This window comes from Macaca mulatta, chromosome 11 (assembly GCF_049350105.2).
Source record: "Macaca mulatta isolate MMU2019108-1 chromosome 11, T2T-MMU8v2.0, whole genome shotgun sequence".
In the NCBI taxonomy this organism is placed as follows: Eukaryota; Metazoa; Chordata; class Mammalia; order Primates; family Cercopithecidae; genus Macaca; species Macaca mulatta.
Window position 1 is genome coordinate 124274727 of NC_133416.1, and position 16966 is coordinate 124291692.

The window sequence follows — 16966 nt, forward strand, 5'->3', positions numbered from 1 at the left end:
TTTTTTTTTTTTTAGTTTAAACCCTGTCTGGGGTTTATTAAACATTTAGAATCTGAATATTTATGTCTTTCACTAAATTTGGAGTTTCCTGCCATTACTTCCTCAAATAGTTTTTCTGAATAATCCCTTTCTCCTCGCCTTCTGATAACCTCAATAATGTAAATATTAAACCTTGTGAAATTTTCCAACAGGACACCAAAGCTGTGTTCATGTTCTTTCCCAAATCTTTCTTTCTGTTCTTCAGATTGCATCATCTCTGTTGCTCTAACTTTAGGTTTATGGACTCTTTCCTGTGTCATCTCCATTCTGCTGTTGAGCCTCTCCAGTGAATTTTTTATTTCAGATTTCATCTTTTCTTGGTTAAAAATTTCTGTTCATTTCTTTTTATACATATAGTTTCTGTGTCTCTGCTGAGGTGGTCACTGTCAGTGTTCCCATGCGCTTTACCTTTACTTTGTGGAATATAGCTACAAGTTCTTTAAAGTCGTTGAGGGTTCCCAGACTGGCTTATCTTAGGGTTTACATCTGTTAATTGTCTTTTCCCTTAAGAAAGGGTCACATTTTCCTGTTTGGCTTTTGGTTTGGGCTATGTCAAGTAATTTTGTATTCTGGACATTGTGGATGTCGTGTTGTATACACTCTGGATCCTGTTATGTAATCCTCTAACGAATGATTTTTGCTTTGTTTTGCTTTTAAACAGGCAGTCACCCTGCTTAGGTTCAGACGGCAAGTTCTGTTTTACCCTCTGTGGGTGGTGACTCCAGTGTCAGTTCGCTTTCCAAAGCTGTTCAGTTTCTATGCTATTTTTGGTCTGCGCATGTGCCACTTGGGTTAGTCTGAGGCTTGGCAGTGGTTCACTCTTAGTTGAGCTCTTAAAGCCGTTGCCGTCCTGCTTTGAATCTGTCCCACATAGCGCAGGGATGAGCCTGGGACTTATGTGGGTTTAGACACAGTATTATGTGATTCCTTTCTTGAGGTTTCTCCTCTCTTAATCCTTACACTTTCCAGCCTTCAGGGATTCCTTTCTCTTATAGTTCTTTGGTCAGAAAGATAGGGTTTCTGTCAGAGTTCTACCTGCCTGAATCGCCGCCACCATGCAGCATGTGACTGGGGACTGTCCTTGTGGCACAGCCACAAGAAAGAGGAAATAACCCCACAATAACCCTCACCCCTATTCTTTGGGGACTGCAGGGGCCCCTTTTGTTCCTCTGGTCAGAAAGATGGAGTTTCTATTGGAGTTTTAGCTTCCTGCACCACCACACAGTTCTGCATGTTGGAGTCCATACTCAGGGCAAGGCTGCAGGAGGAAAAAGGGAAAAAAAAGGGAAACTCCTCCCCTATACAGCCACTTCCATGGGTTTGAGTCTCTCTGCAATCCGTCGGCTTGCGTTGACGCCCCAGAGTCCTCAGGTGTTTGTTTTCGTGTTTTGTCCATAGGTTTTGCTGGCAGTCCACAGGAGAGGGGCAGCAGTGGGCTCACTCCGTCCTGGCCAGAATCAGAACGTCCTGCTTTCTTTTCAGTGACTGAAGTCAGCACTGTAGTTGGCAGTCAAGGGCTGTGTTAAATGAGGACCCTTCCTATTCTGTAGCTCAGTCTTCTTATCTGTGATCTGTTCATTTTCACCAGTGCAACTGGGGATCCAGCAGGGAGAAGCTGATCCGTGCTGTGCTATGGAGAACCAAGAGTTGGTGCTAAGGGCAAATGTCAGGCTGTAATTGGGTTACTAAGTCACTGAGCCAGCACATTCCAGTGTTTTCCCCCATGGTCTCAAGTTTATTTTTTAGCAGCTGTATTGAGATTTAATTTACATGCCACATAATTCACCAATTTAAATAGTACAATTTAGTGTTTTGAGTAGGTCCACAAGGTTGTGCAGGTATCACTACAGTCCATTTTAGAACATTTTCACCCCAAAGAGAAACCCCATATCCATTAGCAGTCACTCACCCTTTCCCTTATCCCCTCCAGCTTTAAGCAACCACTCATCTACTTACTTTCTCTGTGGATTTGCCTGAACATCTCCTATAAATGAAATGATGTAATCTATGACCTTTTATGACTGGGCTTATTCCACCTAGTATGTGTTTAAGATAAACCCAAGTTGTAGCATGTATCGGTATGTCATTCCTTTTTCTGGCCAAGTAATACTCCCTTGTGCAGATGTACTACATTTTCTTTATATCAGTTAGTGGACATTTGGGCTGCTTCCACCTTTCGACTATTATAATGCTACTGTTCTCATTTATGTGTAAGTTTGTGGATGCATATTTTCAGTTCGGTTGGGGAAATACACTGGGAGTGGAATTGCTGGCTTATGTGGTACTTCTATGTTAAACCATTTGAGGAATTGCCAGACTCTTCTATAGTGGCTGTACCATTTTACGTTCCCACCAGCACTGGATGAGGGTTCCAGTTTCTCAGCCCCCGCACCAACACTTGCTACTGTCTCAAATTCTAGATTCGCATTTCTCTGACAGCCCGTGGTGATGAATATCCTTTCACGTGCTTATTGCTTGTTTGTATATCTTCTCTGGAGAGATGTCTATCCAAATCCTCAGCCCATTTTTTAATGGGGCTGTCTTTTTATTATTGAGTTATTAGAGTTTTTTTTTTATATAGCCCAGGTACAAATCTCTCATCAGATATGTGATTTGCAAAATATTTTCTCCCATTCTGTGGGTTGTCTTTTCACTTTCTAGATTGTATTCTTTGAAGCACACAAGTTTTCAATTTTGATGAAGCTCCATTTGTCTGTTTTTTTTTTTCTTTTGCATTTGTGCTATCGATGTCATAGCTAAGAAACGATTTCCTAACCCATGCTCACAAAGATTAACTCCTAAGTTTTCTTCAAAGGGTTTTATAGTTTTGGCTCTTACACTGAGGTCTCTGATCCATTTGGCGTTAATTTTTGTATATGGTGTGAGGTAGAGACCTAAACTTCATTCTTTTGCATGTGGATATCCAGCTATCCTGGCACCATCTATTGAAATGACAATTCTCTCCCCCATTCAATTGTCTTGGCACCACTGTTGAAAATGAATGGACTGTAACTTTGAGGGTTTATTCCGGACTCTCAGTTCTATTCCATTGATCTGTATGTCTTGTGTTCTGGCACTACCACACTATGCAGCTTTTTGATTATAATACCTCACCCTTTTTAAAATAATACAACAGTAAACTTACAAATGTCAGGCATGTTGAACGGTGTCACTGCATATGAAAGTAACAATATGTATATAGGAAATACTCATGACTTAGTCAATAACTAAACGTTTTAGTATTTCCAACTTGGGACCATGTGCCCTTTTCTTGGCATTATATACATTATCATCTTTGTCCACTGGGTGGACTTGTTATGGATCTCAGAATTTTGCACCAGCACCACCTAATGCTGGTCCAGAAAGGTTCAGTGACCAGTCTGAAAGACTTGTTAGTCTTGGCCACATAGAATTGTATGTTCTCTATTCAGAGAACTCTAAACTTCAGAGATACAGCCTTAAAATACAGAGAGCGCTAAGCTTAGCCTAGCTGGATTAAACTGGCAGTTCTACCTGAAAATACATGTATGTTTCTAGTTGCTGTTTAAAATGACTCTTTCACTAAGGCCATCGTCAGTGCTTTGTAGATAAAGCTATTGATTTTGGCATATAAGGTTATATTTAAAATCCTCTTTAATATTTAATAGCCCAGGTTCAGTGAGACCAAACAGAATCATGTATTGATTTCTTTAAAACAATACTATTTTTTAAATTAATTTGGTCATTAAAAAAAGCCTACATTGTAATACCTTATTGCTTGTTCCCTTTATTTTCTGGGTAGAAATATAGCTGAAGGTCAGGTCCTCCTTAATGAAACTGCCGAGCCACACACTGAATAGGCTTCAGCTTGCCATCAGCTACAGTGTGCCTCATTATCATATGGGAGTATTTAATCCAAGCCAATAGGAAGCACGCCCTGAGTTGTGACCCCCCAATTACAGAATCTCGGCGCTTGCTTCTTGCCCTGACAAATATAAAGTTGTGTGCTGTGCTCGTGCTACTGCTGCCTGCTGTTAGAGAGAGTGATTGGGGCGTAAATGTTGCATTTGCTCCATCTGCAAGTGTTATAATAAGTTATTCAAAGCTCTTAACACAGGACCAACCAGAGCGTGCCTCCCTCTCGGTTCCAGCACGTTTTCCTGCCCATCAGATGGATGCTCCTCTGTTGGAGTCTTTGGAAGGTTCTGGTGTCTTTTGTTTTAATTGGTGGGCTACTGCCGACTCCTATGGCGTGATTTTCATTAGAGCGGGGCTGGAGAGAGGGAGTGTTGGAACCGTCCTCCAAGCCCAACCATGAATATTAAACATAATACAATTACAGCTTTCAGACCAATTATTTTTTCTTTCAACGGGCAAAGTTGATGAAATACTCGCTAGATGGGGATTCACAATATCTACCATTGGCTCCTCTTTGTCCCTGGAATCGGTTGTCTTGGCATATTCTGGTGCCCATTTGCTGTGCTACCTGTTTCCCAGCATCGAGTATTTGGTTTGAGCACTGAGCTGACGACGGGCTCTGCCAAGGCGCACGGCATTCAGGCCGGTGCTGCGCGCTGTCAGATATCCGAGGCAGATACCTGTTCCTTCACGTGAATCTGAATGGCTTGGGTGGACTTAGCACACTGTGCTGCTTCTGTCGACGAGAAGCCAGAGTGGTGCTTCTTTAAGGAGATGTCAGAAAAATGTTTTTCCTTTTTCCCAAGGGGGAGAAGTTCAAGGCTGGTTTGGCCTATTTTTTTTCTTCTTAGTGATATAAAATACACTGAGGCTGTATCTTTTGGTTTATTTGTTTATTTTGCTTGGAGCCATCCATGCTGGTATCTAAATACAATAGGAAAACAGATGGCAAACTTTGAACTTCTGGACCAAATTTGTGTTTGCCTTTGTCTCCTTAACAGCCAAACTGTAAATTATGGAGTATAAATATTCAACAGAGGAGCTCTTTATGGAAATCACCATAGCAGAATAGACTCTGATTAACCAAATATGCACTGAAAAGTACTTGGTAAACATTTCCGCTCCCCCTTTCCCCAATCCTTTTCAAGTTCCCATTATGGCCTAAAGTCAGAGTTCTCTTTACAGCATTTATACTTTTTCTCTTCCCTGCGCACACAGCCCGAGTTCTCTTACCTACGCATGCCTAAGGATAGGTGTCTGTAAATGTGACAGAGGGAGACCTTTGTTTTCAAAGTCGTCTTCAGGCTCTCTCTGCATCTTTCTGCTCCCAGATCCCTGACTGGCAAGTCAGGGACTGAACAGCATCTGTAGCAACGGACCTCTCTATACACTTGCGTTGCCTTGTCAGTTACACGGCCTAGCAGGAAGAAGAGTGTCTCCTCTGTGTTCTAAAACGACGTATTATTCCATCCTGTTTTATTTCACCTTATCTAAGAAATAGATGAAAGTATTATTTTTAAAATTATGAAACAGAACATATGTATGGGAGCGTATATAAGGGATGTGTCCAGTTTCAAGAATAACCAAGAATGCCCGCGCATCCACCTCTCAGCTCAAGAAAGAGTGTGACCGTTGAAGGCCTCCCGGTCATGAATGAATTCTTGTTTTTTAAACATGGCAGCATCCAGAAGAAAACACAAAAGCCTCCTTTATTGCCCTCTTTCTTCTCCAAGGTAATTGTTGTTAATGTTTCAAATATGTGCTTTCAGAATTTGATCTTCAGAATTGTTTGGTTTTATTTAAACAGGAAGTATGCACATTGAAAATGGGCTCAAAAGCAGAGTAACCTAGAGGGCGAAGCGCACCCTCTTCCCAACAGCCTTGTCAGCCTCCCTCATTGTGATCGCTTGAATGCTGAGCGTTCTCCGGGCCGTCCGCACCCACGCAGCCTAAACGCATGCCCCCCAGCACATGCCTGTGCGCACGGCTGCCAGTCGGCCTGTGTAGTTCTGTCCCGGGTCCCACTGTATGGATGTAGCATAGTTGCTTTAGCTAGCACTCAGTTGATGAGCTAGTTAATCGTGTCACCTACATCCAGTCATTCCAGTTCATCACAGCGAAAAGGTGTCTAATTTTTCCTGTCAGTCTAATTATCTTTCCTTAATAGGTAATGTCTTTTTCTCTCAGGCTGCTTTTAGGACCTCTTTGTCTTTGTGTTCTCCCATTTTTCTAATTATACTCTTAGGTATGTCTTTTGTATTTGATCATGTGCATGAGTCGGCATGCATGTCTTTCATCAGTTCCGGGAAACACCAGCTGGTAACTGTCCTTCCGGAACTTGGGGCGTATGCTGCACCACCCCTTTTGTCCCTCATGTCTCTTATCACAGTTTTCATATTCATCTCTTTGTGCTCCATTCTTGGTAATTTCTTCAGATTTTTCTTCTAATTCACCCATTCTCTGATCTGCTTCCAGCCTATCTCCCAAATTTAATTTCAGAGACTATACTTTCATGCTTTTGTATTGAAAGCAGGAGTCTCCATACTCTGTGCTCCCTGCCTTGGGTGGCCCTTCAATGTGTTTGATGAAACCACAGAGCTGAGCCTGGCGCTTGCCAGCAGGCTCCCCCACCACCCAGGCAACTGAAGTTGCAGCTCACCTTCTCCTATCTGGTTTTCAGCTCAGGTCCTGGGGAAGTCACTACGTGAGCTCAGCAGTACCCTTAAAAGGATTTTATCCAGCATTTTTAAGCGTTTTGCAGTGGAACCGTCAACATGTTGTCTGAAACAGAAGCCTCTTTTGCAACTAAGGTCAGTGCTTTGGTGACTGGCCTTGCGTGTATGTGGACGCTTGTGTAGCTACCTCCTTGAAGTGGAATTGCCAGCTCAGAAGTGAGGTGCATGTGGTGTTTGGTTGGATATTGCCAAGTCACTCCCCAAAGGAGGATTTGTGCTCGCCTCAGCTGTCTAGGAGTACCTACCTGTCCACGTCTCCCTGCCACACAGTGCCTCGTAGGGCGTTACCACACTTCACCTTTGCTGGGGAGATCGTTGACAAAGTGGCATTGCATTGTAGTTTTACTGTGTAATTTATCTTATTACCAGTAAACTTAAACATCTTACACATGTTGAAAAGCCATTAGTATTTTTCTGTGAATTGCTTTTTCTTATCTTTTCTCTCGATTTAATAATGGGTTGTCAGTCTTTACTGATTTGAAGGCATTTATTATAAGACATTAGCCCTTTTTGTTGCAAACATTTTCCTCAGTTTATCATTAGACTGACTTTCTGATTTTTCCCTGCCCCCACAGGAAAAAGTTAAACCCTTTTTTCACCTTCTGTACTTTGTTTCGAAAGGCTGTCCTCCTTTGAATATTTTTATAGTTTAATTATGTTTAACTCTTTGCACCCTCTATAATTTGTATAATATATGTGGTAGAGCTCTAAGCTGAGAAAACTACTATAGAGTATTTTGCCTCTAACTGTTGTTACAAATGGGACATTTTCTTTGATTCTATTTTTTAAACTAGATTTTAGCATATAAATTTATCTTTGACTCTGTGTTACTGGATTCTCTGGGACTGTCCCTTCTCACTAATGAGAAGTCTACCCACTTCTTTCCAATTTTTTTACTTTTCGTTTTTTCCTTTTGTCTAATTGTGTCTAGTTTTTAAAAAGCGATGTGAAATAATGGTGGTGGCAGTGCCTCACTGCCACATCTGGGATGGGTGTGACGTTTCATCCCATTTCTTTCGGCCTCCATGGACATGACCAGGTGGTTTTTTGTTGATTCCCTTGTCTGTGGCATCTTGCTGTGGAGTCTCTTCTTGATATTTCAGTCGGATATGTAGTTTTCTTCGATCGTGCTCTCAGCTTTAGGCTTTGGTAATAGAGTGCTGGCTTCATGGAGAATTTGGGAGCTTTCCTCCTTTTCCTAGGCTGTGGAACAGTTAACTTAGCCCTGGAGGCAGCTGGTCCTTACAGGTCTGGCCAAAGTGACTTGTTTTTTTTTGTTTTTTTTTTTGTAGGGACTGTTGCCCCTTGCTGGCTTCCTCAGGCTGCTATTTGTTATTTTATCTACTTGGATTTTCTGTCTCCTGGGGATTCGTTTTGATAATTCTTATTTTCCCAGAAAGAAATAGATTATTTCTGAATAGATTATAGTGACTGAAGAAACAATTAAAAACCAAAAAACCAAAAACAGGCTGGGTGCAGAGGCACATGCCTGTAATCCCGGCACTTTAGGAGGCTGAGTGGGTGGATCCCTTGAGCCCAGGAGTTCAAGACCAGCCTGAGCAACATGGCAAAACCATCTCTACTGAAAATAAAAAAAATTAGCCTGGTGTGGTGGCACGTGCTTGTAGTCCCAGCTACTCGGGAGGCTGAGGTGAGAGGATCGCCTGAGCCCAGGAAGTTGAGGCTGCAGTGCCACCACACTCCAGCCTGGGCGACGGGAGTGAGACCCTGTCTTTAAAAAACTAATAAAAAACAAAACCTAGAAAAAGAAATGTGATCCATGGAGTTTTGTTTTTCCAGGTCTGACCAAACACTGAGTAAATCGCCCCTTCATTGTTATAAGTGTTCTCAGCAAATGCTTTTGCCTTGAAATCTGCCTTTTCTAGTATTAAAATTGTAACATTTTTTCTTCCTCATTTGCAGATGTGTTTTTCACGCATAGCATATATTTTTACTTTGTGATCCATTGGCAGCTCTTCGTGTTAATAGGAAGGTTTGTCCTGTGTGCCGCCATGGATCCAGCAGACACATCAGGTCCCACTTAAGCCATCTGTCTTCTTCTTCTGGTATTTTGCTATGCCACTTTCTTTCAGAGAGTATCCACAGGTAGTTCACTTTGAGTCCTTTTCTGTTAAAGAAAAAAAAAGTCTATTATGCCTTCAAACTTGGGAGCTAAGCTAGGTAGAGAATTGTTGGTTCAAAATAATTTTCCCTCAGAACTTGGAAAATCGACGTTGTGTGTGCGCATGTTCACATAACTAGAGTCTAGGGCATGAGACGTGTTTCAGAGAATCCTGTCTCCCCACAGCTTTTGGGCCAGACATGCGTTTTTAATCATATATCCTTGTCTTTGTCCTGTTCCTTGCTAGATGCTGGGGTCTTTTCAGGGCAGGGACTGTCTTTTCCTTTTCAACTTGCATCATAGGGTCTCTTAAGCTCATCTTTACATTTATTAAATGTAATCAATTTGATTTACTTTTAGCCTTTGTGGCTTATTGTAGAAACTAAGTATGGTGGTGGTTGTAGTGGATACGAGATTTCTGTCCCATTATCTAACTTATCCTCGTGAAAAATTCAACATACATAAAAAGCAGTTTTTAAAGAGGTTCTGAAAGAAATGTGGATTATTATAAGGCAAGTAATTATTTCAGTCAGTGACTGCCCAGGGTACACACACCTTTATCCCCGCTCTGCTGTGCGTATCAAGTATAAAGGCTTTTCCTTTCTCACTTCCAACAAGACAGCGATGAACTTACAAAGTCAAGTGAAATACCCAAAAAGTGTTCTTTTCCTAACCGGGTGAGGATCTGGGGTGTCTGGCTTTGTAGCTCTTGCTACCTTAACAGGTTATTTTACCAACAGCAAAATTACCGTTCTGGGCAATACACCTACTGCTGGGACAGGCTTCTCAGGCCAACCTGCGCGTGCAGTCACGCAGGTGGCTTTTCCCTGTTAGGCAGGTAACGTGGGCAGCCACTGTCCTTGGCCTGCGTCTTTCTTGCTCCGTGTGCTTGTAAACCATTCAGATGCGATGGTGTGGGTCCTCCCTGACAGTCTACTAATGAGGAGATAAAAGGTTGATGTCCTTATTATTGATGTTTGCAGCTGAGGAGTTTTTCATAGCAGTGTCGCGCATAGACCAGCACAGTGAAGGGGGAGTTTGTTCATTTCAAGCTTTGACTCTAACCCCATTTCCCTTCTCTGCTCTTCTTGGGCCTGTCCAGGGTGAGGATCCATGACCTCCGCAGCGGTAACATCGCCCTGTCGCTCTCTGCCCACCAGCTTGGGGTCTCTGCCGTGCAGATGGACGACTGGAAGATTGTCAGCGGAGGCGAGGAAGGCCTGGTGTCCGTGTGGGATTATCGGACGAACCAAAAGCTGTGGGAGGTGTATTCTGGGTAAGGTGCATTCCAGACACTCTTGGGAGTTTCTAGTAGCAACAGGGAAGGCAGCATTAATCAGCCTGCACCAGGAATGGTGCTAAATGCCCCCTACCCCCCAGCTTCGCCATGTGAATCCTCACTGTGACCCTAGGAGCCAGCTGCTGTACCAGCACCGCTCTGCAGAGGAGGAAACAGGCTTGGAAATGGCGCTGGTCACTGGGGATGCAGTTCCTGTCTCTGACATCATTCAGATCGCCACAATTCGAATATTAGTCAGGCCCAGCTTTCTCTAAGAATGAAACTACTTTTTTGCAAGTGCTATTCTGATTATTTTAGGATTTCTCCATCTTAATAAACAGAAAAGGGAACTCGAAAACATAGGAAACTTGCTGGGCTGGGCCAGGATGTGACACCCCACCTGCCCACAGGTGGAAGGCAGGGCTGGCCCGGCCGCTGTCCTCCACTCGAGTCTGTCACGTGTAACCATGGTACTGCCTGCTTAGACTGTCCTCGTGCCATTTACATAGAAGAGCACTTAAGACTGAAGGGGTTCATAGAGGCTCCAGTGAAGGGGGAATTTGTCGTTTGCACCTCTAACACCATGATTGGAGATATACACTACCCTCAGCACAGGCTGTTGGCGTCGCAGATGTGGGTAGGTTTATGCCATTGGTGCCTAACTGGTTAAGACATTTCCAGTGAGCCTGCTCCTGACCTTCAGAGCAGCAGCCCAGCCCGGCGCAGGCTCGTCAGAGCTGACTTGAGGCCACCGCCACCACCTCTACCTTGCCCTGCAGGCCTCGAACTGGAGACCCTGCCTTGGAGACAGGTGGGGATAAAGGCAGCGGGCCCTCTCCCTCGCTGCCCCTCAGCACCGCTGGGAAGAGACATCCGGCCAGGCCTGCTGGCTCACCTGTAATCCCAGCCACTCAGGACACTGAGGAGCTCTCAAGGCCAGGGGTTTGAGACTGGCCTGGGCAACGCAGGGAGACCCTGCCTCTTTCAAAATCCTCCAGGCATGGTGGCGTGCACCTCTAGTCCCAGTGACTCCGGAGGCTGACGGGGGAGGATTGCTCCATGGAGCCCAGGGGTTTGAGGCTGCAGGGACTGTGCCACTGTACTCCAGCCTGGGTGACAGAATGAAACCCCATCTCTACAAAAACAAGATGATTCTGGGCCAGTGGCCTGTGAGCATGACAACATAGAAGAGCAGAAACAGGGCCAGGCCCTCGCAGTGAACTCAGATTTCTTCCCCACTTACTGCAAATCCAGGTAAACCGGCCTCTGAGAACCTGACCTGAGCAGCGACCTGCTCTTTATGCAAGGCCAGCAGTTTGCCAGGCGTCTCCGAGAGGCGGCAGGCTTACCCGCAGAATGGGCCTCTTCCCTGGAGGGCGGTGTTGGCCAACACGGGCTGGCAGATTTTATCGCACAGAGCCCTGGGTACTGCCTAGGCCCGCCCCCTCGCTGTGGCTGTCCCTGTCGCCTGGGCCCTTTTTCTGACTTCCATGCTGATGCACTGAATTGCCACCAGGTGGTGCCAAATGGCAACTAAAACTGCACCGAAATTCCCGGAAGCATTTGCCTTTGAGGAAAAGTCAGCATTTGTTTTAAAGCGTTGCTGGATCAGCCATCCAGGTCCTCAGGGATAGCTGCCGGCCCCATACTCTAGCAGGTCTCATTTTTCTCTCTACAAAGCTGCACCCCCGGTACAGGCCACTGAGATGAAGCCTAGGTAAGGAAGGCCTTCCCCAGAGGTGTGGCCCTGTCCCAGCACTGCCTTTGTCCCTGTGCGACCCGGGCTTGTCCCCCATGCAGTGAAAACAGTTTTTCACCAGCACAAGGCTGACAGACACACGGTCTCCTGCCCAGAACTCACTGACTTACTCAAGGCCTCACCTGCAGTGCCTGCTGCCAGGCCTCAGTCTCTTCAGCCCAGGTCCTCGCCTGCCTGACAGGGTGCCGTCAGTCTGCCATGCTGCAGGCCTCCACCAAGCCTGCCCTCCCTCTGCGGGTCTTTCTCATCCTCCAGGCCCCATTCAAATCCACCACCACGTTCCTGCTGTGGGTGTCCCAACCCCGGGGAGGTAGGGACTGCTCCCTTAGCTTCCCTCACTCCCAAGAACCCTCTGCTTTAGTCAAGGAGAACAGCCCCAGCCATCCTGGGAGCAGGCCTGGCCCAGCCCACACAGGCCTCGTCCCCTCCTGTGCACCCCTCCCAACAGACCCTTTCAGCCCTCCTCCCCTTCTGCTCCTCCTCCCAGCACTGAATTCTGCATCACGCAGTCTTTGTAGCTGGTAAATTCGCTCGTGCTACAGAAGCATTAGTCATGTTTTCTGGGACTGCATGTTACCTTCTTCACTAGCTAGGGCCCTCCCTGGGTCAGGCATCCACCTGGATGAGACATCTTTTTAATTCAGTGTCTCCTAGCTCAGTGCCGTGACCACAGCAGGTACTGCACAAAAGTTTCAGAAAAAACGGAAACCTCTGTTCAACAGACTTGGAGCCATTTTGTTCCCAGATTTCCCAAACGTGCTTTCACCACCCAGGGGACGTGTGTCACTGCAGCCCTGTGAGCCGGATCGGGGGCGCCTTCCTGGATCAGCAGTGAACGTGCCCCCAGTGCTCACAGATGATGGACAGCCTGGCTGGGAGAGCTCAAGGGACTTGCCCAGGGAGGCAGCGGTGGACCAGTCTCTGTTGCACGTGGTTGATTCATCTCCAGTACGGAGTGTCCTTTATGTCTGGAATGTACCAGGTGGTTGGGGCAGATGCCAGCATGCGTACGGGGCATGCAGACCTGTTTACAAAGTCATGCCCAAAGCACGGCCTGCTCACCTGAGCTTGGGAGCTGGGGTGAGACTCTGCTTCCGTGGGGGCCTGTTCCCCCTGAAAGAGAAGCTTCGCTTTATGGGTTCTAGAATCCCCTGCAGCTCTGAACTCCCAGGTCTGTGGCAGCAAGTGCAGGCTGTGCGCAGGCCCAGTGGATGCCCCCTTACGAGCTCTCTCCCGCTGCCTTCCAGACACCCCGTGCAGCACATCTCATTCAGCAGCCACAGCCTCATCACGGCCAACGTGCCCTACCAGACGGTGATGCGAAACGTCGACCTGGACAGCTTCACTACTCACAGGAGGTTGGTGGTGGGGCTGGGCGAGTCAGAGACCATCTTAGTTTGATCGATGTATAGAACCCCCGCCCCCATGACACATTGCACCCTATGAGCTATACCCTCAGGCAGGGCCCTGCCTTTCTAGGAATTGGGAACGTAAACATCGATGCTGACCTGTACTGAGCGCCTAGCATCTGATGCACGACAGCCCCGTGGGGCGAGTCCACGCTGCCGGCTCTGCAGAGAGGGAGGGCAGGCCGTATGCTGAGGGGTCTGCTGTGGTTAGAATCCTGTCACAGGGGCAAGGCCCATCCTCTTGAGTCCTTGCCCTGTGACACTCACTGCACCCATCCGACTTGTGCACCCCCACATTGACCGCTAAGCCTGGGACTGTGAGTATCTGATGCTGTGTGCCCGGAGGACACCTTTGTGAAGATGAACTCTGTCTGGTCTCAGGAGAATGCCTCCTGCAAAGACAGAAGCAGCCGGGGTGAAGGCCAGCGAGGCCGCCCTGACCTGTCACCATCTTTGTGCTCTTTCTAGACACCGGGGGCTGATCCGTGCCTACGAGTTTGCAGTGGACCAGCTGGCCTTCCAGAGCCCTCTCCCTGTCTGCCGTTCATCCTGTGACGCCATGGCCACTCACTACTATGACCTCGCACTGGCCTTTCCCTATAACCACGTTTAGGGACGTGCCTCAGGAGCAAGGAGAAAAATGGGAAGAACCAGTTTTATCCACATTAAAACTCCAGGCGGCTCTGCACGGGTGGTAAATGTTTAGGGGAAGAAGGCGGCCCAGGGTGCTGTGCCTGACGGCATGTGTCTCCCTGACCCCTGCACTTCCCCGGCGCCTGGGGCAACCTGGTGTATGCTGGGGCTCAAGTCGCACATGCTGCCAACACAAACGTAGCCTCCTTCCCCACCCAGCCGGCCACTCTGGCCTCAGCTCCCTCAGGACACCTCAGGGATCTCGCTGTGAGGTCCCATATGGTCCCTGCTCAACCAGCTTCTCTGTGTTCGCCTTCCCAGCTCCAGCCCTGCAGGCCGTCTTTCCAGTCTCCAGTCCCTTCCCTCTTTTCCTCCGAGGGCCTTTGGATGTGCTTGTCCCTGGCCTCCAAGGCAATAACCTCCATGTCCTTTTCCCTGTATTTACTTAGGGTGCTCTTCTGTGACACTTGCCACCACCACCTTCCAGTAGCAAGCTGGTAGAGCAGTACTTTTTCTTCACAGCTTTTACCATGGTTTATAATTATATACTTACACAGTTTAGTCATTAATGACTATTTTGCTTACTGTTGTGTCTATGATGTGTGTTACAAAGCAAATCTTTTCTAAATATTCATTGACTAAACAGCCATCAAGATGAACAGGACAGGAGAGAACTGTTCAGTGTGATACAGAGCTGCCATTTCCAAAGTATTCTGGAAGCAAGCCATTGCCTTACTCTTGATTTTCAACAGTTCTAAACGCAACAGCATCCACCTAGTATACCTTCAGAATATCAAAGCAAAAACTGATAGAACTACAAAGAGCAATAAAATCCATTCTCATAGCAGGCAAATCAGTGAGAAAAACGTAAAGATCTGGAAGATTTACTTAATATCGCTAACAAGCTGGATCCAATAGATATGTATAGAATTTCAGATACACATAGAACATGACAAAAAACCACCCTGTACGAAGGCCACAAAGAACAGCTCAGATACACAAAGATTCGCACCATACAGGCCAAATTATAGAACCCCTCCAACCCCCGAGACACTGCACCCTGTGGGCCACAGCCTCGGGCACTGCACCCTGTGGGCCGTACCCTCGGGCACTGCACCCTGCTTTTCTAGGAATTGACCCCCGTGCAGAATAGTGAGAAATCAACAAAAAGCAAAATAAGACAATTCCAGACACTCCCGAATTCACTTGGATTTAAAGAAGTTAATAAAAACAAACTATAAACTCTCTAGACTGGGTTGACAGTAAAAGCACTGAATACAAAACCCAGGGCATGAGGCTGGGAGGGGCTGGCACCTCAGCTCAGAAAAGGTAGCCGCAATCCCAAAGCAAGCAGAAGGCAGGGGTTAAATCAGGATAAAATCAGACATTAACGGAATAGAAAACCAATAGTTATTATAAAGTCAAAAGCAGGGGTTTTTTGTTTTTTGTTTTTTTTAGGTGGAGTCTCGCTCTGTCACCTAGGCTGGAGAGCAATGGCCTGATCTCGGCTCACTGCAACCTCTGCCTCCTGGGTTCAAGTGATTCTCCTGCCATCACACCTGGCTAATTTGTGTATTTTTTAGTAGAGACAGGGTTTTGCCATGTTGGCCAGGCTGGTCTCAAACTTCTGACCTCAAATAATCCGCCTGCCTCAGCCTCCCAAAGTGCTTGGATTACAGGTGTGAGTCACTGCACCCGGCTCAAAAGCAGTTTTTGACAAAAAAATAAAAAGACAAAATATACAACTCTTGATAAAACAAAAAGGTACAAGGAGCCATGAGGAAGAGAAAAGGTACCTGAGGATGCGGAAGTACCTGCCACGTGGGAACCGTCCATCCACACTCGTTCCAGAGAAAACCCGAGTCCTCTCAGTTGCACATGCGTATATATCAGCGGGAAATGCTGGCCGTGACTCCAAAGCCTGGAACCTTCACGTCTTGAAGGTTCTGGAAGGTTTTTCAGATTGCTTAAGGTATGCAGCTACTCCACATTCATCTCCAACTACACACAGGGGAATGGAGCAGACAGAGCTGCGGCTGGGAAGCGTGGCCTCCCGTCCAGAGTGCTTTCCTTCGGACCCGCCTTCCTGCGGCAGATGGACCGGAGGGTGTCCTGCTTCCTTTCAGCCAGCTGGCTTCCTAAGTGGAGACGGCCTGTAGGCAGCAAATGCAGGGTTTTGTTTACCTGCGTTGTCGTCATGGGGTGGTCAGACGGCTTGCTGGTGACCTGGCTTTAGAAGGTTCTCATCAAGCCCCGCCCTTTCTCTCTCATAGTCTTAATGCATCTGGACCATGGGGGAAAATATTTTTCTTTTCAAAAAGCAGCCCCTTCTAAGTCTGCATTCCCAGTTCATTTTGCGGGGGCATTCTCCCTTCCTAGTTTGCAGCAATTAAAGGTAACTGAGTGTAAAGTCATTAGACCCAGAATTACAGCAGCCAGCAGCTGGTCCAGTATAAAAATCTCACAAGTGTAGACCCTCCCACCGCAAAGCCTGTTTGTAACATACCTGCCACTCATGAAAGTTGCCTGGGTTTTGTAAAGGAAAATGTATTGGATCCAAGCTGTTACCTTCAAGCACACCAACTTCAGGCAGCGTTTTCTGCTGCAAACCTGAACACCCTGGAATCAATCACACTGACAGGGGAAGGAGAAATGCTCCTTTATAAGCCAACATTTATCCAAATTAAGCCCCCTTACCTTTACCCAGACCCCTGTTTCACAAGTTCTGAGGTTTCAGCCGATTGGTCCTCTACTTTCCTCCTGAGTCCCTCCCAGAGATGCCTCCATCCCCGGCTCCCCACAGGTGGAGACACTCAAGCATGCTGCCGGGGGAGCTGGACGGTGAAACGCGGAAGATCTCATGTCGCGTCTCAAAACACGGTCGGACTTGCTTTCTGCTTTATGATGTCCGTAGTTGTTCTAATATTAAATGCTTTGAATTTATTTATTGGTCAAGTTATTTTAACTTGGGCAAGGCATACAGTGATAATCCCCTGGTATGCCACGGTTCCAGCTCTCTTTCCACCCCCTTGAAATCTTACCTCCCACCATGGTTTTGTTTTGTAAACCCACAGTCACGTGCGTTTTCCCAGA

General features: G+C 46.7%; 2 protein-coding genes across 11 annotated transcripts in view; one reads left to right on the forward strand and one right to left on the reverse strand.

Annotated features, from left to right (window-relative positions):
• The window catches only part of FBXW8 (F-box and WD repeat domain containing 8), a 115642-nt gene that overhangs the window by 97490 nt on the left and 1186 nt on the right, over window positions 1-16966 (forward strand). For 5 of the 9 annotated variants that reach the window (XM_077955343.1, XM_001081979.5, XM_077955344.1 and 2 more), the window contains 3 exons: window positions 9896-10069; window positions 13079-13189; window positions 13709-16816. In XM_077955343.1, the coding sequence (XP_077811469.1) occupies window positions 9896-10069; window positions 13079-13189; window positions 13709-13853 (430 nt within the window). In that variant the 3' untranslated portion in view covers window positions 13854-16816. Of the gene's footprint in view, window positions 1-9895; window positions 10070-10205; window positions 11327-11588; window positions 13190-13708; window positions 16817-16966 lie in introns of those variants that run through there. The other 4 variants (XR_013401516.1, XR_013401517.1, XR_013401518.1 and 1 more) reach the window with 3 other exon arrangements.
• TESC (tescalcin) overlaps window positions 7487-16966 on the reverse strand; it is a 79290-nt gene continuing 69810 nt past the window's right edge. The window contains exon 9 of one of the 2 annotated variants that reach the window (XR_013400558.1): window positions 7487-8799. The gene's annotated coding sequence lies outside the window, so the exon portion shown is untranslated. Of the gene's footprint in view, window positions 10102-16966 lie in introns of both variants that reach the window. The other variant, XR_013400559.1, reaches the window with a different exon arrangement.